The sequence below is a fragment of the Calidris pugnax genome, unplaced genomic scaffold, assembly GCF_001431845.1.
Source record: "Calidris pugnax isolate Ruff unplaced genomic scaffold, ASM143184v1 scaffold44, whole genome shotgun sequence".
NCBI classification, from domain to species: domain Eukaryota; kingdom Metazoa; phylum Chordata; class Aves; order Charadriiformes; family Scolopacidae; genus Calidris; species Calidris pugnax.
In genome coordinates, this window is record NW_015094506.1 from 22,819,786 (window position 1) to 22,839,966 (window position 20,181).

Below are 20,181 nucleotides of genomic sequence, written 5' to 3' on the forward strand. Positions count from 1 at the left end.
CAACTCTATGTGTTGGTGGCGAGAATGAGGACAAGAGTCCTCTGATCTACTTTAGACATCTGTTCAGTCAACACTTGGCCTGAAGCCATATCTCCCTCTTCCAACTCCCAAAGGAAACAGGCCTTTTAGAACACAATTTGTATTCTAGTGGCAGAGAAAGGCTTGTCACTCTTCACTGCCTCAAGTGAGCCTGTGCAGGTAGTTCAGATGCAACTGTAAGCATCACACAAATCTAAAGAAAAGTGAGATGATGGCCACCAGCAACCTTTACTGAAATGTGTAGGGAAGGCAGAGCAGGATAGTAATCCTTTCCTGCAGTGAGATACTAATCCTTGAGCCTACTTTTAAAAAGTATTAGATGTAAATTCACCGATCTGCTTTCGATTTGGGGGTGGGAGGGAAGAACTAACATTTTGGAAACAAAGCGGTCTAAACATTTTTCTCTGGCTGACTCGTCTGAAAACCCCTAAAGCAATTTAAAAACCACTGTCTTCAAGCAGCCTATGTCCTTTCATTAACACAATGGTTCATATTTCTTTATTTTCTTCTCCAGCACAGAGAAAATTGTTCAGATGCAGCAGGCAGGCACATGGTGGCATTCATATCGCCTAATGACAGTCATAGTGCCTCATTCTCTCCACTTACAATAAAGAGAGCCTGGAGTGAACACCCCCAGTGGAGATGGCTGCGCTGCCAGTGCCTGCCTTTGACCTGAGGAATACTATCTTAAACACAGACACACTGCTTCTCTATGCAGAAAACTTAAACCTGCCACATTCTCCATACCAATGGCAATGCTATCCCACCTACCTCAACGCTCCTGTCAGTGCCACAAAATATACATGTACACTATGAAGCACCAAGTGCTTCTTTTTTGCTGAAGCACAAAAACACCGATAATTTAATATACTTTTAATTGCAATGGTTAAAAACTCAAAAAGATCCTTCCATCCCTCCAACCAGTAAGGTACCTGCCTTGTCTTCTATTAGACACAACAGCAATGAAAGAAATCCACGTTAAGTCACTAAAGCCTACTTCAGCTTTCCCAACAGTACTCTTTGTCACAAATGCCACATCTTGATTTTGTACTGCACCTCAGACCAGGAACTGAAACATTATGAATTTGAGAAGGTTTCAGCATGTGCCATCTTCCTCATGCATCCTCAATATCTAAACTGCCTTGTGAGAAACCTTAACACTTATTTTAAAAGCATGTGAGTACCACCTGCATTTCCATGTTTGAAGCAAAACAAAGCCACAGTGCTCACCTCTCACCCCTAGAGCTCCCTCATTGAGCAAAACAACAGCAATAGCAAAAGCCAAAAATCTGAAAGTGATCCTTTACTTCATCAGACAATGGAAGTCTATTATCCCAGACAGTCAAGAAGTTTTCCTTCCAATAATAGGTAACAGAAGTCACCTGCTAACTCCTCTAAACTCATCCAACTTCATATACTGAAACTGACTTTTTCCTTCCCCTAAGTCAGGTAAAAAATGTTAGATGAATTCTGTGCTCTGTATTTGCAACCCTTTAATCACACCATACTTTAACTCATCAAAAGCAAAGTTCCAGAGCCATAGCATGAAGTCTTTATAAAACATCTAAGTAGCCAACACCTCAAGGATATCAGAAAAAAAAAGTGTAAGTGCAAATCAATACAGTTACATCTGTTACACTGAAGTCCCTTTCCTTTCCCAGAACAATGTGGATCTTTGTTCTCATAAAATGGCGTATGCTGTAAGAATTCAGGGACTGCAATTATCTACAAATGTCTTTGTTTATAGTTCACTGACAACTGTTGATAGCTACTTTTTTAAAAACGATGAATGATTTTTTTCTCGTCTCATTTGATAAACTCTTGTCTCCCACAGTGTCTGCAGAATGAAAAGGATACAATGAAATAAATAACTGTCCGAAACAAAGACAAAACACCCCAAAAATTATGACTACTAAAAGATTCTACATCTTACTTGCGTAAATCCAACTGGACACAACAAACTTTCAGCTGTCAACACACAACCAATTTTTATCAAATGGAGCCTAGTGGTTCTCTATACTCAATGTATAAGATAAGATATTAGCTTTAACTGCAGGCCATCTACTTGTTTCATTGACATGCTAGCTCATGTCAGTTATCTTAAAGCTATAATCTTGGGATAGATTAGGTTTCTGTAGTACCTGAACAAAAACGCAATTTGTTAGAAATCAGCACCTGAAGGATGCACAGAAAACACAAACAATAATTATATCACAATTACTCACCTGCATGAGTTCATTGCTGTCAATCAGACTGTCTTCCAGCATCTCCTGGGTCAGCTTGCCCATGGTACTGTAAAACTCATCTGCAGTTTCACAACACTCTATTTGCCTACATCAAAATACATGTTGATTTTTTATTTTACTTTTACATACAATTATACACCTCCAAACCAAAACTGAGCTTTCTGTCATGATAAAATATGTGCTTCCATTAGTCACCTTAATTCTTAAGTTTAATGTAATCCTACTTACACTTCCAAATAATAAAACTGTGCACATCACATCAGAAATACTGGTGCAGTAAAAGGACGTACTGAGCACAGCTTACTGTCCTGACTGCTCACGATAAAGGATTCACACATGTCCAGGCAGGTTATTCCCTCTGCCCTTCACTCCTACAACATGAGAATCAATAAATCCTGCCTCCTACTACCATGAGGCTCCTACTGCCTCCTGCCTCCTACTACTATCAGCTCAAATAGGGAACATAAAGATTTCTTGACTGCCTCGTCACCCAATCTTCACTGCTGAATTCACTGGTTGAACTGTCTTTTGTCAGACAGGAACATATTCACTGGCCAGAAAATATTCTGGTGGAGTAAATTAGGTATAGGTGTACTTATGTGTGTCATTGTATTCAAAAGAGCTGCCGTCACATAATGAAGGAAAATTCACTCATATACTGCATACTTGTGAATGCTATTTCTAAATTAGAGATGCAGAGGTTTTTGTTGGGTTTTTTTGTTTGTTCTGGTTTGGTTTGGGTTTGGGGTTTTTGGTTTAAAAGAATATGAGTAATATGTTTTTGTGAGCTGCTGTTCTACATACATTAGGGTCAGAGGCTAAACATCTACTCCTGTCAAGGGAAAAATTCGTTTTACTTTTATCCCAAAGTGCATTGCTGGCTACATATTGTAGCCTCCCCTGTAAAATTCAGCTGCTGGAATGATCAAAAAGCACATGGCCTTTTTTCTTAAGGATTAGAAGAGGAAGTCTCCCTTGATCTCCAGTGTCTATGGAGAAAAACCATTAAACTATGAAACCCACACTGAAATCTTAACATAGTTTAGCTAAAAGAATGATTTAGCAAAAAAACCAAAAAGCATCGATACAATGGGTATGTAGCCAATTACGACAAACTTGCTGCTTACCTACCCTGATACCTTCAGTCTCTCATGACCTCCACATACTGCTTTCTCTGCTGCACCTATTTTTAACCTCCCCATTCCTTAAATTTTCCTCAAAACAGAAGTATGATTGAACCACCCACATCTTAGGAAAAGCACTTCTCACCCCATTTTCAAGTCTAGAAAGATAGTCTTGAGAAGTATGAAGATCATGAGACTATGGCCACTGTTTCAGGCCCCACTTCTTTAAATCCTCCCGTTCTATTTCTAGCAGAGAAGACAGACAAACAAAATCAGTCTTCTGGCAAAGGCATTTTACCCCCATTTGACACCATTGATTACAAACTTACGGAATGTCAATTCTTGTTCAGTTTTAGGGACTCATCGTCTTCTGGATCTTGAGTTAACACACCAGTGTCCCTTTCTGTTAACTGCCCCCAAATCTGTCAGACCTTCTCCCCTTCCGCCTGAACAATAGTTACATGGTGTGCAATGTGATCAGCTTATTCTTTTGGACATATTCTTAAAACATGTTTCATTTTTGCTTTAAGTTTTACGGTAAAATCTTCAAAGCGCCGACTTTCTTTTTATCATGTTAGGAATTGGAACATTTTTAATTATAGCTTTTAAGTGCACAGAGACCCACTGCAATAGGACCTTTTATCTAAAGGTATGGTATAAAGTAATAAAGCACAATGGGACTACATATAGTTTAATCCTAATGCAAATGATTCATGCAAGTTTAATTCATGAAGCGAATGAATAAAGCTCTTAGGAAATTATTATTCTAATTATTATTCTTCAGATTAAAAATTAAATATACTACACAAAGTCTCTTACAATGCCACTGGCCTGTAGTGCTAATTTATTCAGAAAGAAAAAAAGAAACGAAACCTCCAAGGACAGAGCTGAACATAAATCCCAGTGCTTCAGTCTCAGGGGTAAAAGGAAGGTGAGTGCTGATAGGCATCACAAGAAAAACGTGATGCAGCTGCTGATGCCAGCTGAACTAACATCTGCTCGACCTGTCAGAGCTCACACCTCCCACTGAAGTCAGTGACAAAACCCATTCCTCCAGGAGCACTGTACACTCTTTGGAATGCAAATATTTGCTATGACAACAAAGGAGTTTAGAAGAACTAACCACTTCTTGTGTTTTGTACTACGTGATGAGTTTCCAAGGTCATAAAGGACTATAATAGAAACTTGACTAGAATGTGCTTAAAAAGAGAATTTCAGGAAAATTTGTCTGCAGGGTTTAACAAAAAGAACCATGTAACACTAAGTCATTCTCTTAGTAACACTGAACTCTCTTCTTGCGTATAGCCAACAGGCTTAAATCCTTAAGTCTTTAAGTGAAAATAAGGGAATTAACATCCCCAGCTTCAGGTACCAAACTAAATTAGCTAGTCACCCTCAAGTCCATCTGTCTGTCTTTCCACAGAGCATTTACCAGTTCCCTCAGAGGTCTATGTTCTGGAAAGTCCAATCAATCTTTTAGCATAGCATGAAGACATTATACACAAACAATGCAAACAACTGGACACACTTCCTGCAGCAAGGGTCAATTAATTATCATGCTCATCCTGACACGATGGGGAAGCCACAGAGCCTTTGATTCTGCTTTGAAAAAGCTGCACGCTCTCCTGAAAGACTGCATCTTGTTTAGAATTGAGAACCTGCTTTTCAGAACACCACGAATTACACCCATTCCTCATACTGAGAAGAAAATTCAAATAAAAATGACCACTTACTCTCCTAACTTTGCCCAGATAGCCAAAGCCACTCTCAGTATAATTTCAGAGCCTTCAAAGAATACTGAATCCCAGATCTTCAGAACTGTATGGTTAGGCAGACAAGTGGCAAAGAGGGTTAGAAACCACTGCATCGTGAAGACATTTGTAAGTGGGGGTTCATATCCTCCTGAAATAAAACAAAAAAAGATGCTTAAATTTACTTAATAGTAAATGCTTTACTATTATTTTACAAGGAGTATAAACCGCATACTGAAATCCACCAGACATTCCAGTCCGAGCAATAACTTCTGTTATTGCTCGAAACTTACTTACTTCGTCACCTTTCATTCTGCTGCACTGCAAAAAAGCTCTAAGCAGCAGCATTGGTTTTGGACTGTAAACCCCGGGAAACAGCACCACACTTTTTTTTTTTCCCCCTTATATTAGAAAGATTGCTTTTCCTTCCCCAAAGCCATATGAGCTAAAAGCTTTTATTAAAAAAATAACAAACCAACAAAAATACCACCAACAAAAAAACTGAAGAAAAGAACCACCCAAAACCCACTCAATTTCTTCAGAAACTAATGTCATAAGAGGTCTTTATCTACATGAAGGTGACTGTCTCTGTAAAATTTTACTTATTGCTTTAAAATCCTGATACACTGCCAGCTTAGCAAAAGTGACTGTAACACATTCAGTTTTCCTTTTGTCAAGTTTCAGACAAAATTTAATATGTCAGCCTGAAACTTTTAAGTTTTACTTTCCTGTTGTGCTTGGAGAACACTTTGTGCATCCTAGTATCAACTATCAGTTGATATGATATCACTGAAGGCCATGACCAAAGAGGCTGCTGCCTGTGAAAACACTTTCAAACAGCAAATACCTCCTTGACCTCCTTGATACCCTTTCTTTGTTTTTGCACAGTTTGGGCACAATCACAGATTATTTACATGGACCATGGTTGCAGGTCTTTTCTAAGATGGAACTCTGGGTTGCACTTAGCTTCCAGACTGAAGAAAACCCCAACCAACAAACAACAAACCCAAAATACTCCCAAATAAAACAGCTCTATCCTGTTTTAAAGAAAAAAAAAAAAAAAAAAAAAGAGGGAATCCTATACCAGGAAAAAAAAAAAACCACAGTGCAAAGCCAGTTTTCAGGTAGCAACCAAAGAAGTACTTCTGAATTTTGCACCTGTGCATTGCTAAGCATCCAGGTGAAGAAATACTAACCAGCCACCATTGGGTCTCACATTGTATCTCTTCCCAGAACAGCTATGTAATCTAACCACCACAAGGAGTAATGGTACGACTGGTATCATGAGCTAAGGCAAGAGACAACCTTTTCAGGGCAGCCCTTGTACTCCGTGTGTGTACTTGTAACTGTGTTTTAATGTGTTGTCACTCCATACATTTTATATCCTTGTCAACATAATTCTATTTGCAGTTAGTGGTGGAACCAAATTATTCCCCCTTTATTCTTTCCAGAGAGCGCCACCTATTCATGTTAAGATTATCAACAATGGAATCACCTTAATTTAAAATATATATTCCAAGCCACAAACTCATGTAAACACTTAAAAGACTGTATCTTTAGACCAGTGCTCAGATGAAACAATAGGAAAATAGAATTTAATAGCATTTTCTGTTGAACCTACCTCCACTTTCTCTGTTAGCAGCTCTTTGCAGGGTGTCTAAGTGCTGGGACAGTTCAGGAAGCTTCATTCTTAAAAGATCTCGGAAAACAGCCATATCCACAGAGAGAGCACGGAGATTATTGACAAAATAGCTATCAGGAAGCACCTTATCAATTAGGTAAATCATGATCTATGGGGAAAATGAAATATAATCATGTAGGACTTACAGAGCCAGTTATTTTAAACTTCTCTGTTCAGTAAAGAATGGCTGGGAGCCAGGAGCAACACATGCCTTTGGTGTCTCCATTCATATGGGGAGCAAACACTATCATTTTAGGCAACCGCAGGTACTCTAGGTATCCACAAGCAACCAGGGTACAAAGGCCTCTTAAAGCTGTCTAGAATTTATGAACCCTTAACACAGTCACAGTAGGCTATGTCCAAACTGGAACCATTCCTCAAACCAAAGGCAGCTTTTGGCACTTCTGATGCTGTTTGTGTTTATGACATTCTCCACACTGTTGGAAAGTTCCACTGTCCCCTCTCTGGTTGTGAGCTGCCACAACTAGAAGACTGATATTCCCCATCATCTTTTTTCCCCACCTCTCCAAAATGCAAAATGCTGCTCTTTAAAATACATGCTCCACACATTTTACTGTGATGTGTTACCGTGTGCCACATTTCATCTTGTCACTTTAAAAGGTGCTAAATTAAGCAGCATGAGACATTTTAAACAGACATCTGTTTCAAGTGAGACAGCTCAACTACATGGGTGGTAATGTATTATTAACTGGATACTGTGAAACTTTTGAGAATGAACAAATGCAACAAAAGAAATATGCAGAAGTCAATGTATATCATCAGCCCAACAGAAGATGCTGACCTTCACTTCATGATCTTTTACAATCACTATTTGTGTTTTCATTAGTTCCTTATAAGCCACAAATCCCTACCTTAAAGAAACCATTTTACAAAGGATTTTGCTCCCTTCCTACTGAGTGGTATTACTTCAGAGATCTCAGACATAGGAGAGTGGGGGAAAGAACAGAAATCTTTTTACAACACTGAGGTCCATTCCATTTCACTGGCATGTGAATTATTTTGAGAATACTTTTTTAAAAAATCAGCTTAATGTATTTACCAGTTTGCAATAGATACTTTTTTCATGACACATCTCTACATATTTATTTTTATTACTTGACTTTGCAGTATTTCCCCACGATAATGTCAGGGAAAAAAATGGGGTTTTTTACGTTTCAGTATCTATGAGACTTTTATGCATTCTTTGGCAGCTTCTACACTTGGCAGCTTCTACACCTGCCAGCTCTGATTTTCTTGCTTACCATAACTTCAGTAGGCTAACTTTGAAGTGTATTCAGGGATTTAACTTAAACATGCTCACCTTAACTAGTAAAGACTCGAGCATCCCTGGCTGGGCATTCACTGAAGCTACCACGTTGGGTCCTGTACTGTTAAAGCCCCACGATGTCCACAGTACCAGCTATTTCCCAGCCTCTGGGAGACACTTCCCAGACACAGAGCTTTTATTTATAAACACCCTTCCCAGAAAGGGGACCTGACTGGTGAGCCCTGAGAATCCCTTTCCTCCCTTAATTCCTAGATTCTGCAATAATCCAAACATAGTTTCCCCATAGCTCCAATTCTGACGGCAGATTTACAGGCAAAAACCTCTGCAGCTGTTCCAAAGTCACTCATCATTTGTTTTAGACAAGTGGGGTGACTACAACAAGAAAACAGCCACATACTAACTGCCAATTCCTTTTTGTGTTTGTTTGTTTTTCTTCCCCTGCTCCTTTTTGTTTTGGTTTGGGTTTTTTTATGTTTTGGGCTTTTTTTTTTTTTTGTATCCCCTTACCTTTTCCCTCTCTTTTCTCAGGAAATGCAAACCCTGCAAAGACTATGCACTAAGCTTGGAAAAGAAATTACTTTCTTTTCCATTCTTATTTTTGCCATCTAAGACCCATTATGGTCCTAAGCAGCCTTCAGTGCTTCATGTCCCCAGGGCAGTCCGGTGCCATTCCCTTGTCTCCTTGGCACTTGGAGCCTGACACCGCTCACAGTAAGAGACAATGCAATCATACACGGATGCACACGGTTCTTATAATCAATTTGGACTTCATAAGCCCTGGGCAATCGGATTTCCTACATTATCATAATGCATTTTAGGAGCTTCTGGACAGTATAAGATCACAATAAAATGTGACAAATTATAGCTAAAAATACTGAGGAAATTTTTAGCAAGAATTATTGAAAGGAAATTTTACTCTCAGATATAAAGTAGATATATTATGGTATTTCTTTCCTGTTACAGTGAGTTCTCTAGAATGAAGTACTAAATACCAGCTAGCTGGACTCTGCTACCACAAGCTTTATATTTTAGGAGCTCTGAGTGAATTTAAATATTTACCATAGTTAAATCATTGTTTAAGTTAAAACAAATAGCTCAGTATTTCAAGAGTCACATTCATCTTTTACTACTTTGACCCCAACTCACACATATGAGCAAGTTTACTTAAGGAAATTTGCACATGATCTTGGCAAATCTTAAACCACATCCTGCAGTAAACTGTATTTCCATTTTCTAACATATTATAAATTTTGTGAAGCTTTATTTTAATTAGAATAGAAAAGGTCTAAAAAGATAAAATACTGTATGAGTAACGTAGCCCAGAAAATAGCTTCAAAGTAATTTACTTTCATTTTAAATATTTATTTTGTGTTTTCCCAAAATTTGCTTTAAAATGCAGCAGATGCTACTGCTTCACATGCTACTGCCACACAAGAGGTTGATAATGGAATCTGAAGGTTTCAGCTTCCTACAGTGTTTGGAAGCAGATTTGGGATTATGGGATAAAATATTCTAAAGTCAGTAGTGGTGTTCCCATTTACTTTTATTATGGCCAAGCCCTCATTAATTTCTTTGAAAAAAAAAATTAACAGTGGTAACATTCAAACTGTTCATTTTAACTGAGACAGGATAACAATCTACACGTATAATTGGTTGACTCATTTGAGTCCTGCTCTTTTAGTCTGTCTACAAAATTCACCCACTGGTTTATTCTAATTTTCACCAACTAAAAGCAAACTTCAACACTAGAAAAAAAAATATTTTACTCACTTTCAGGGCATCCCCTTCATTGCCCTCCATTACTTCCAGAATAAGTGCAGCTAGTATGTTAAATCCTTGACAGTAGCCAACAGATTTATTCCACCTAGCATACGCCAGCAAAACGCGTTTTAATACCACTCGGTCTTGCTCTGCCTCCTGGCCACAGTAAGAACTGCAACCAGTTCGGTGAAGGTCCTTTAGAGAAAAAAGAAACAACAAAAAAAGAAAAAGACAAGAACAGACAGAAAAGATGTGCATTTTCCTTCCCCCTTTAGTTCTTGTGCATGTCCCAGTTTTCTTCCCACCTCCACCCTCCCAATACATACTCTCAAAGTCGATGACAATGTTTCTTTCTTAATCTGTATATCTTTAGCTTACTGAAGAGAAATAGCTTCAGAAAGGTCTTAAATAAACAAGTTACCTAAAAGATGTTCATATGAAGCTGTCACAGAAGATACTAACATCTATCTGGGTTTCAAAGAAGCAAGACATAACAGCTGCTTAATTGAACAAAAATGAGTAGCTGTTTTTATTGAAGCATAAAAGAACTACTAGGCAACTACATTTTCAAACCATAAAAAAGCAGAAAGAGTGTCTTTGAGATTTAAGCTATTTATAAGTAAAAGGCAAAACATGTACTGCAATGTTTAATATTTCATATGTAACATCCATAAGCTTAAATTACGAAGTACAGATGACAATTGTAATAATCAGGAACATAAAGTATTTTGCTTTGTGTACTCTAATTGAGATGACAACAGAACAAAATCTCTCCTAGAGTAATACTGCCTAAACAGGTAAATAGACTAATATTTAAGTCAACACAGCAATACAAATCTATTAAGCTTTTCCCTAAAACTGTCTGCTGCTTTAAATATTAAACATTACTTAGCTGAGAAATATACATAGACAAAGGTGTTTTCACTCCTGTAAAATAACTGAAAAATGCTCAATTGCTGTATTATAAAACATACTTTTTAATCCCAGCACACATTTGTGTTTATTTATAGAGAAGAGGGAAAAAAACCACTTATGTTTCTTTGTCTGTATTAAACTCAAGTGTTTTTAAAAAAAAAAAAAAAATAGAAATTGAGAAAATAAAAATAAAAATCGAACAACAGCAATTTTTGTTCCCAGCTAACACTAATCAGACCAGTGCAGGAGGAGGACCAAAAAGCCAAAGAAATAATTTTGGGAAGCCAAATGGAATTAAGACGGAATTTTTGCCAAAGCAGTTGCAAAGAACAAAATAAATCCGAACTCCACCTACTGAAAAAACAATAAATTCAAATTTTCGTTTAAAAAAAGTAAAATAAACCAACAATTTAGTTGTCTACCTTCACTATCTGGATGCCCATAGAGTCATCATCAGGATTACTTCTTTCATTGAACGTGAAACGCATGGTTTTATCCCAGTCAATGGCTATACTGTGTAAGTACTGATCAGCTAGGGTCAGCCAAACCTGGAAACAGACAAAGCAAGTCAACAAAATGAATTATTTCTCAGGTAAAATATGAACAGTTTTGATATATACAGTTAGATGAACTTCATCCGCTTCACCCATATGTGATCTCCTGTTAGACTTGAAATATGCAGAAGACTACATCTGAAACAAATTTTGCACAATTAAAGTAATACCTTGCTCCCTAATTTTAAAGCCTAATAATTACCAGAACAGATTTATTTATGTGTATCTAAGACAAAGGCTGGACCTTAAGCATCTGAAAAAGGTTCCTAAACCAGGAAAGACACATGACAGATCGTACAATGACAACAAGTAATAATAAATGATCTTTCTCTTCAGGAAACTGAAAGAAATCATGAAAGCAAATTGGTTGAGTTTTATATCAGCCGTTAACTCGACCAAGTGAGAAAAGCAATTCAGACACTTCCCACAGATTTAAACACTTAGATAGCTGCATGATGAAGGAATTTATAGACAGTTCCCAGAATGTCATGTTTTCTGCGTTTAAATGTCCCTTCCCACACTTTGCAAAGCCACCCATGCGGAGGAATCCCGCTGTTCTGCCTCCCAGCAGCCTTTGGCACTGCTGACATCCTACTGATGTTGTTTGACTGGATTCTTTACCTCTGCCAGCCCCAGAAAACAAATGTCACATGCCACAGCAATAATGCAGATGTCACCCTGCTCCTGCTGCTGCCAGCAAAGGAGGCAATCAGCACGCTGCCAACACATAATGCTTCCTTTATTTTGGTATCAATTTAGCATCATTGGGAATGGCAGTGAAAAGACCACATACATCCCTTTCTTAACACTGCTTCTTTGGTTACCATCATGTGGTCACGTGCAAGCAAATGCAGAGGTGGACAGAATGAGAAAGAAAAGAGGGATTTGAGTGAGATCATGTGGTGGAGCATACCCTCAGCAAGTCTGCTGATGACACAAAAACTGGGAGGAGTGGCTAATAAGCCCAAGGGCACCTTGACAGGCTGAAGAAATAGGCTGACAAGAACCCCATGAAGTTCAACAAGGAGAAGCACAAAGTCCTGCACCTGAAGGGGAACAACCCCAAGCACGAGTATATGCTGGGGACCACCCAGTTGGAAAACAGCTTTGCAGAGAGGAGCTGGAGGTTCTGGTGGACACCAAGTTGACAATGAGGCAGCAATGTGCCCTTGTGGCAAAGGTGGCTGGCCAACAGCCTCCTGAGCTGCATCAGGCAGAGCACTGCCAGCAGGTCAAGGGAGGTGATCCTTCTCCTCTGCTCAGCCCCAGTGAGACACACCTGGAGTGCTGGGTCCAGTCCTGGGCTCCTCCATGCAATAGAGATACAGAGCTACCAAAAAGTTCAGCAAGGGGCACTAAGACAATTAAGGGGCTGGAGAGTCTCTCCTGTGAGGAAAGGCTGAGAGAGCTGCAGTGAGACACACCTGGAGTGCTGGGTCCAGTCCTGGGCTCCTCCATGCAATAGAGATACAGAGCTACCAAAAAGTTCAGCAAGGGGCACTAAGACAATTAAGGGGCTGGAGAGTCTCTCCTGTGAGGAAAGGCTGAGAGAGCTGTGACTGTTCAGCCCGGAGAAGAGAAGGCTCTGGGGGGGATCTTATTAATTTATATACATAAATACCTGAAGGGAAAGTACAAAGGACCAGAGACAATGGGCATAAACACAGGAGGTTCCATCTGAACATCACAAAACACTTTTTTACTGTGAGGGTGACACAGATGCCCCATAGGTTGTGGCGTTTCCATCCTTGAAGATCTTCAGTCCTCACAACCAGCAGTAGGTGGCTCTGTTTGGGCAGGGGGGTGGACCAGATGACCTCCAGGGGTCTCTACCAACCTTAACCATTCTGTGATTCTATGACCTTTGCCACTAATGTACCACAGAAAAGTGACTGAGAGACATACTGGAGGGTGGAAAAAGAACATTTTGGGAAAGAAAAACAGCCATTAGAAGGATATAATGATCCACTGGAGTCATAGATTAAAAATAAAATCATAGTGGTGTGAGGAAAACAATGCCACTATAAGTCTTCCATTTCCTTCCCCTCTGATTTATAAAGAGGAACAGTTCAGTTTGGAAAGACAGCAATAAGAAGGAAATTAATCTGATGCACCAAAAATATAGGGAACTAAATATCTTTTATAAAGCTTTAAAAATATTCTTTTTATTAAAATTGCATTTTTAAAGCTGAGATTGTGTGACACATTTTATAGAAAAGATGAACAGACATGACACTTTTTAGGTTAGGGAACTTCAAACATTGTTGAAGAAAGCAATAAAATAAGTTTAGCAAAATCTGAGTGGACCCTTTCCTACAACACTAACTCAGTGCAATTTCCCATTAATGGCAAAATTTTTACATCACCATTCTACATCACTCCTGACTCTGAACTTCCCTAATTTAGGCAATCTGCCTTTCCCCCATCAAATATTTCCGTGAGCATGGCTGTCAGCACCAGCACCTATCAGCTTCACCTTCATAAGTATGACAGCCTACACTGGAGATTTGCTCTCCTTTCAGTCGATCTTCAGCTGCGGGGGCAGCTTCCCCAGTGCAATTCCTTGAGCCTGACAGAATGAAGAGATAACATCTGCACCAGAGTAAGTTACCTCAGCCTCAAGCAGAAAGAGCCCAACTATTGAAAACACCATCTTTACCTGTCTCCTCGTTCTCTCCGGCTGCCCTGCGAGGTTATCACTGAAAAACATAAACTCGGAAAAATCCCCAATACAACTTAAAATTTCCAAATATTTGTTAAAAAACACTGATAACATCGATGTTATTCACCTCTACTGAGAAACCCACAGGCAACATGCCCTATGTACACGTCCACCTACCTTTCTCCGCCATTCTTTCGGTATGCCTGTCGGCAATCTGGCCACTGCTTTGAGTGCATCATGCCACTAAAAGCAAAAGCATCCAAAAATTTATAAAATCCACCGTTAGTGTAATGCAGCCATATGGCAACATTTACAACACTGCAGACATGCAATTCATTTCATTTTACTGCACATATTTCAGAGTTTAACTACTTAATCCACTCACAGGAAAAAATGTAGATTAGTTACTCCATGATGTAACAAAAATGCAATATTCTAGGACACAAAGACTTATGAGATATCTGAGTAAACAATGAACACCTATTTTTCCAAATGTTCCAGTGTTCCAATGGAACAGCTCTTGATGCAATTGCAAATAATAAGCTGACATTATGATGACAGATGCACTTTTGAATGAGAGCGAGATTGAACAGAACCCAGTCCTTCACAAACACAAGAGAAAAAAAAGAATCACATTACCTGCTGAAAGCCATTTTGACCTAAAGATGGTTCAAGAGTGAATTTCAATTTTGTATCAACCCCTAGAAACAGAAAGGAAAAAAAAAAGTTATGGTCATTATTTTCATTTAGCTTAGAAGAAAAAAAAAAAAAAAAAAAAACAAACAAACCAAAAATGAAGTAATAACACAAGATTTCAGCTACATATTTCAACCTGTTTCTGTGAATTCTTGTCTTCACATGTTAAGAAGTGCATGGAATGGTTTTAAAATATAGTAATACCCACTTTAATGATGCAGTTGAGTACAACTCATTTAATAAACAATCAAGTGATTCACTATTCTACAAACTGTATGTTTGTACACTGAGAACTATCATATGCATCCACAGAAAAAATATATACAGTTTCTTTCCATCTATTTCAACTTCTTGACATGAAATCACTCATTTCTAAGTTTGAGGTGCTAAAATTATTTTATTTCTCAGAATATCTAATGTTTTATAATACCTCAGAACGTAAAGCACATTCGGCCAGTATTCTCATTTAACCTTGGATTTTATTTTCGCCATATGAGCAAATTATTTTAATTGTTACAACGCACGCCTACTAATAGTCTATAAAATACAGTATTACATGGAACACTAGGATCTCAAGTTGGGCCTACACTGGATCCTGACTGTGTCACTGGAATATGCCACGACACGAAGAACAGCAAAACTTGTCATTTGCTTTATATCCCACATTTTAAATGGACAATTCTGTGGTCCCTCAAATGCCGCTGTCCCGAACTCCGGTGCTGAACCCGCCTCGCCTCACGGCCCCTCCCTCAAGTCTGCCGGCAGAAAGACTAAAGCCCTTCTTTATTTTTTTCTCTGTAATTTAACACGATGGATTGCTCCATATTTAAAATCATACTATGCATACTTTCTTGTCTTTCTAGAATATCAAGCCAAATAATTTTGAATATATATTTTAATAGCCATATCTATTAAACCCCAGTTTTTAATCCTGCGACATTTTAAGCATATAAATTCCATGCTAATCAACTCACCACTAATACTCAGTGGTTTGGAGGACTAAGCCTCCGAGTCTGATAGAAACCCAAACTGTAGTGGCATTTGCTATTTATGGAATGTAATATGCCTTTCAGCATTTGCATACTGAAGCGGTGATAAGTAATTTAAAAAACCTACTGCTTGATAAATATATATTTAAAAACAAAGCCTTCTCCGAGAGGGAAGAGAAAAAAAGAAAATTCACATAAAACCCAGCATTGTTTAGAATTTTAGCATTTTAGAATTGCATCACTGAGACCTGGAGACTGGTGCTTTCTTTTCCCTGCTTCAGATTTAAAAGACATGCTTGTCAGATCTAGAAAAATAAAAGCTTCAAGCCATAATAGAAATGTCTTGAAAAACATTAAAGGATTAGCAGTTATTCCTGGAAGTAACTGTTTATTAGTATTCTTCCCCATAGCTCCGTGGCACTCAGCAGGGACTCCAAATAGATAAATCTTTTCATAAGAATGCAAAGCAATGCCAGTAACCTACTAAGATGAAAATGTATCACATTTGCTGTAAATGCGAAAAAGTGAGTCTTGTTCCCAAGCAATCTGGTGGCAAGTACTGGAAAACCCGAATACATAAGAAAAGATATCATGATTAAGATCTCCTTTTGTTAAGGTAACAAATGTTGACAAGCTATCTAACACCGCCTTGTAGCAAAGAAGCAATAATCTTCCAAAACAATCGTGTATTAATTTCCAACTCAGCAGCCAAATATTAAATCACTTCACAATTTTCTAAGACTTAGAGACCCCAGTAACAACTTTGCTCTTATAAATTTCCTAAAAGAGATGCAAGGAGAGACAGCCAAGTCTGCAAAGATCAAGCACAGTAAGATATAACATAATAAGGTTAAATGTATCTATTATTTACATGAACATCATGACCCTGGAGCTCAAAAGGGGCCCAAATAGCTGTCTCTCTTGATCAAATGAGGCTAAAATGAGACCCCTGAATCTTCATCTTCTAAGTTTATTAAATCAAGGCATACAATTATGATAGGTGTGAAAATTACTAGAAATTAGAATAACATCATGTGGTAGGTAATACCAGACTACATGGCGCTCTCTCTTTAATATGGCAAGGAACTTCTCGGTCCATGGAGTCTGCGTCCCTTTATTTGTTCACAGTCAGAAATACTCCCAAAATCAAATTAAGTGATGGCTTTGTGACAGGGGAGGGGACGAGCCATGGAGAGTGAGACACACACCATACGGGAATGGTTCCTTATTCCTATCCATTTCAAAAAATTCACATGTCCTAAACCAAAACATTACAGCCTTGTTCAATAAAAATACAGCAAGCAAGCAAGTAAAAAATGCTGCAACACAAACAGTACAGACAGAGCAAGGAAAGGCTATACCACCCACCCAGGAACTCCGCAGGACATCTGCAGGAAGGCAACCGGCACGCTGGGGCTGGGAGCAGCACCTCATTCCCTGTTACTTATTTCTGGCACAAGAACCATCTCGCTCTGTGCAGTTTCTGCACTCTTCACTGCATTTGTCCTTGGACTTTAGAGCTTCAAGGAAACTAATGCCCATCCCTCTTCCAATCTCTCTTGGTTTCCCAAATCTTCCTACCTCCATCATTGTCCTTTCCTTAACGAATCTAACGAATCTCCCAACCCTGCACATACCTTTTTTTTTTTTTTCCCCCGGACTTTAGAGCTTCAAGGAAACTAATGCCCATCCCTCTTCCAATCTCTCTTGGTTTCCCAAATCTTCCTACCTCCATCATTGTCCTTTCCTTAACGAATCTAACGAATCTCCCAACCCTGCACATACTTTTTTTTTTTTTTTCCCCCGCTCAGTCCTGTCATTTTCATCCTGTCAACTCTTGCCTGGATCATCACCAGCTTTTCCTCAGGCATGTCTTCCACATACAGTCTTCTCTCCCTTATACTTTCATCGTCTACTACACCCTACCAGCAACTCCATTTAATTCTGCATTCACTGCCTCCTCCCCACAAACTAACTTAGATTCCCCAATCCAAGTAGCTTCTTCCCCCCGCAACACCCCACACCCAGCCAACCCTACCATAGACCTCCTGCACCCATTTTCACTGGATTTTCCCCTGTTGGTCAATCCTCCATCCACATTCCTCTCCATTATGCAAACACATACTCTTTGCAGGAAAGAAAACCCTGGGACCTTATGGGAACTCTTCTTCCCAGCTCCTCTGCATGGACAGCCTGGCAGAAATGTACTGTATACGCAGCAACGGTGCATTGTTCTACTCTCAGGGACTGCAAGCGCTGTCAGCACGACTCAGCCCTTTTACATCGAGCCAACCAGGCTGTAGTGTCACTTGACATATTCAGTATCACCTCCAGTTCATACACTTTCAACTGATGCTTCATACCTAAAAAGCATACTCGACTCATGTAAGTGGGAATGTGTTGGGAACATATATGAATTATTAGCTCCGCAAATGCAAGCGCACCCAAAGGTGACAAAAAGGTTTGGCACCCATCAAATTTCTGCAGGGTAGAGGACTGCCAAAATAAAGCCTGTTCAATGCCCTTGCAATGAGGTCACCAGAAAGCACTGCAGAAAAGCTATTTTAAAAGGGCAGAAAAAAAAAAAGAAAAAGAAAGATAAAACCCCACAAAACTCAGTCCTGTTAGCTTTTCCATGCAAAATACACAATGACTCCTGACAACAAAAGGCTGTAAGAGGGAAGATTATAGCCTTAGGATTCCCAAACCCTATCAGTCTTCCACTGCATGACCAAAATGTGGTCAGCCAAGTACCTGGGTGAAGGAACCAAATCCCCATTGCTCAGCAATGTTAAACAAAAGGATGGGGCAGAGTCTGGGATTTTTTTCAGAAATACTAAACCAGAAAAAGGGTAGGAAGATGATCTTTTCTGATGCACGTATGTGAGCCATAAAGCCATAGCTTTAAACTTACAAAGCACATCACTGTAGGTACTTGGCTGGACTTAAAAGCAGCTGTTGAAACTTCTCCCATGGAAAGCCAATAAATATTTTATTGAAAACAAACAAGGAAAAATGCCTAAAGCAGCTCTGTATGCAGTGAGAGTCCAAACCTGGGGGGAAAAAGTGACAATGCAAACTACAACCTTATTGTCGCTTGTTGTTTCAGGAAGATTCTTAGCCTTGCCCTGTAATTTATCTCTAAGTGTAGGTTTTCTTCTGCAAAATGAGAAACAGAAGTAACATTCTGAGTAACTCTGCATAAAATTGCTTTTGTCAAGAGCCAGAGCTCACTGGGATGTATCAAAGCACATCTAAAATCTACAGTCTACAGAAACTTCTCAATACAAACAGACAGCCGATACAGACACTAAGAAAATCTGAATGAAACTTCATTCAGCTGATTTTTTAAGGGATCATTAGATGCCCTGTCTCTATCACTCTATGAAAGCAAGTACCCTGAATGATATCATTGTATTTACTTATATATGAAAAATATGGAAACCCCAACCCAGTGGGATTTCCTTGCTTTAAGATTATGGTATTCGTGGTTATGCCTCCAATCATCTCCCCTGGTCTTTGTGTGTGTTTAAGTAAAAGCATGTCATTATCCAGATAACATAATTACCTGGGATACTGGGATAGTAGTGTAGGGGCAGGGGTCTGTGAGAATTACGAATCAGGAAATCTCCTTGAAAACAGCAATACCATAAACCTATACCAGAAATTATCTGAGACCTTAATAATAGCATCCAAAACTTATCTCAAACGCAGAGGCAGTCAGCACTGTGTGGCTGATGCACGCCTAGCCAGTACAATGGGAAACTGACTTACATATTTCTATGCATTGTTCTGTGTTTCAGCAGACCTCAGGCTTGCACCCTTCGGAAATGTCTAGGATTAGGCAACAAATCAACATTTTACCCATGAGTGACAGTTCTAACACTGCAAATGGAATTTAAATTTCCAATACTTCATTAAAAAAAAACCGACAAATGATCCAAAATGTTGATGGCGGGCAACTAGAATCTATCATCCAGCAGTGATCACCCATCAGTGCTTCTGCCGAGAGCCCGGCTCCCCGGAGCAAGCAGACGTTGCTGGCTGACCACCGGCTCCCTCGAAAAAAAAGATTCTGGTCCTGAAGCAGCATCCAGAAAAGACGAGCAGCCGCAGCAGCCCATGCCTTGCCCCTCCGGGAAGGCAGGGCCGGGAGCTGAGGCACCACCCTGCCGCAGACAAAGGCTGGGCGGGAGGAGGGGGCTCCGGCAGCCGAGAGCCGGCAGGTTTAACGGGAAGGGGCTGGTGAAGGCGAGGGGGGACCGCAGGGCCCCGGCGGCCCGGCCGTGCAGGGGGGGTGACGGGGAGAGGCTGCAGGGAAGCCTGGGACGGCGGGAGGCGGCGGCGACCGGGCACAAAAGCGCTGCGAGGCGGGAGGAGCGGGCCCGCCGGCCGGGGAGAGCGGGAAGGTCTCTTCCCCCTCCGGGGAAGGGGGCACAGCGCGATGTCCTCCCCGCAGCGCCCCGGCCCGGCTC

The 20,181-nt window shown here is 39.8% G+C and overlaps 1 protein-coding gene across 2 annotated transcripts in view; it reads right to left on the bottom strand.

Moving 5' to 3' along the window:
• TBC1D30 (TBC1 domain family member 30) overlaps positions 1–20,181 on the bottom strand; it is a 30,809-nt gene that overhangs the window by 9,912 nt on the left and 716 nt on the right. For both annotated transcript variants that reach the window (XM_014964126.1, XM_014964127.1), the window contains exons 2-8: positions 14,661–14,722; positions 14,199–14,264; positions 11,228–11,353; positions 9,900–10,085; positions 6,782–6,950; positions 5,143–5,311; positions 2,265–2,370 (exon numbers count right to left, since the gene is read on the bottom strand). In XM_014964126.1, coding sequence (XP_014819612.1) covers positions 2,265–2,370; positions 5,143–5,311; positions 6,782–6,950; positions 9,900–10,085; positions 11,228–11,353; positions 14,199–14,264; positions 14,661–14,722 — 884 coding nt within the window. The remainder of the gene's footprint in view (positions 1–2,264; positions 2,371–5,142; positions 5,312–6,781; positions 6,951–9,899; positions 10,086–11,227; positions 11,354–14,198; positions 14,265–14,660; positions 14,723–20,181) is intronic.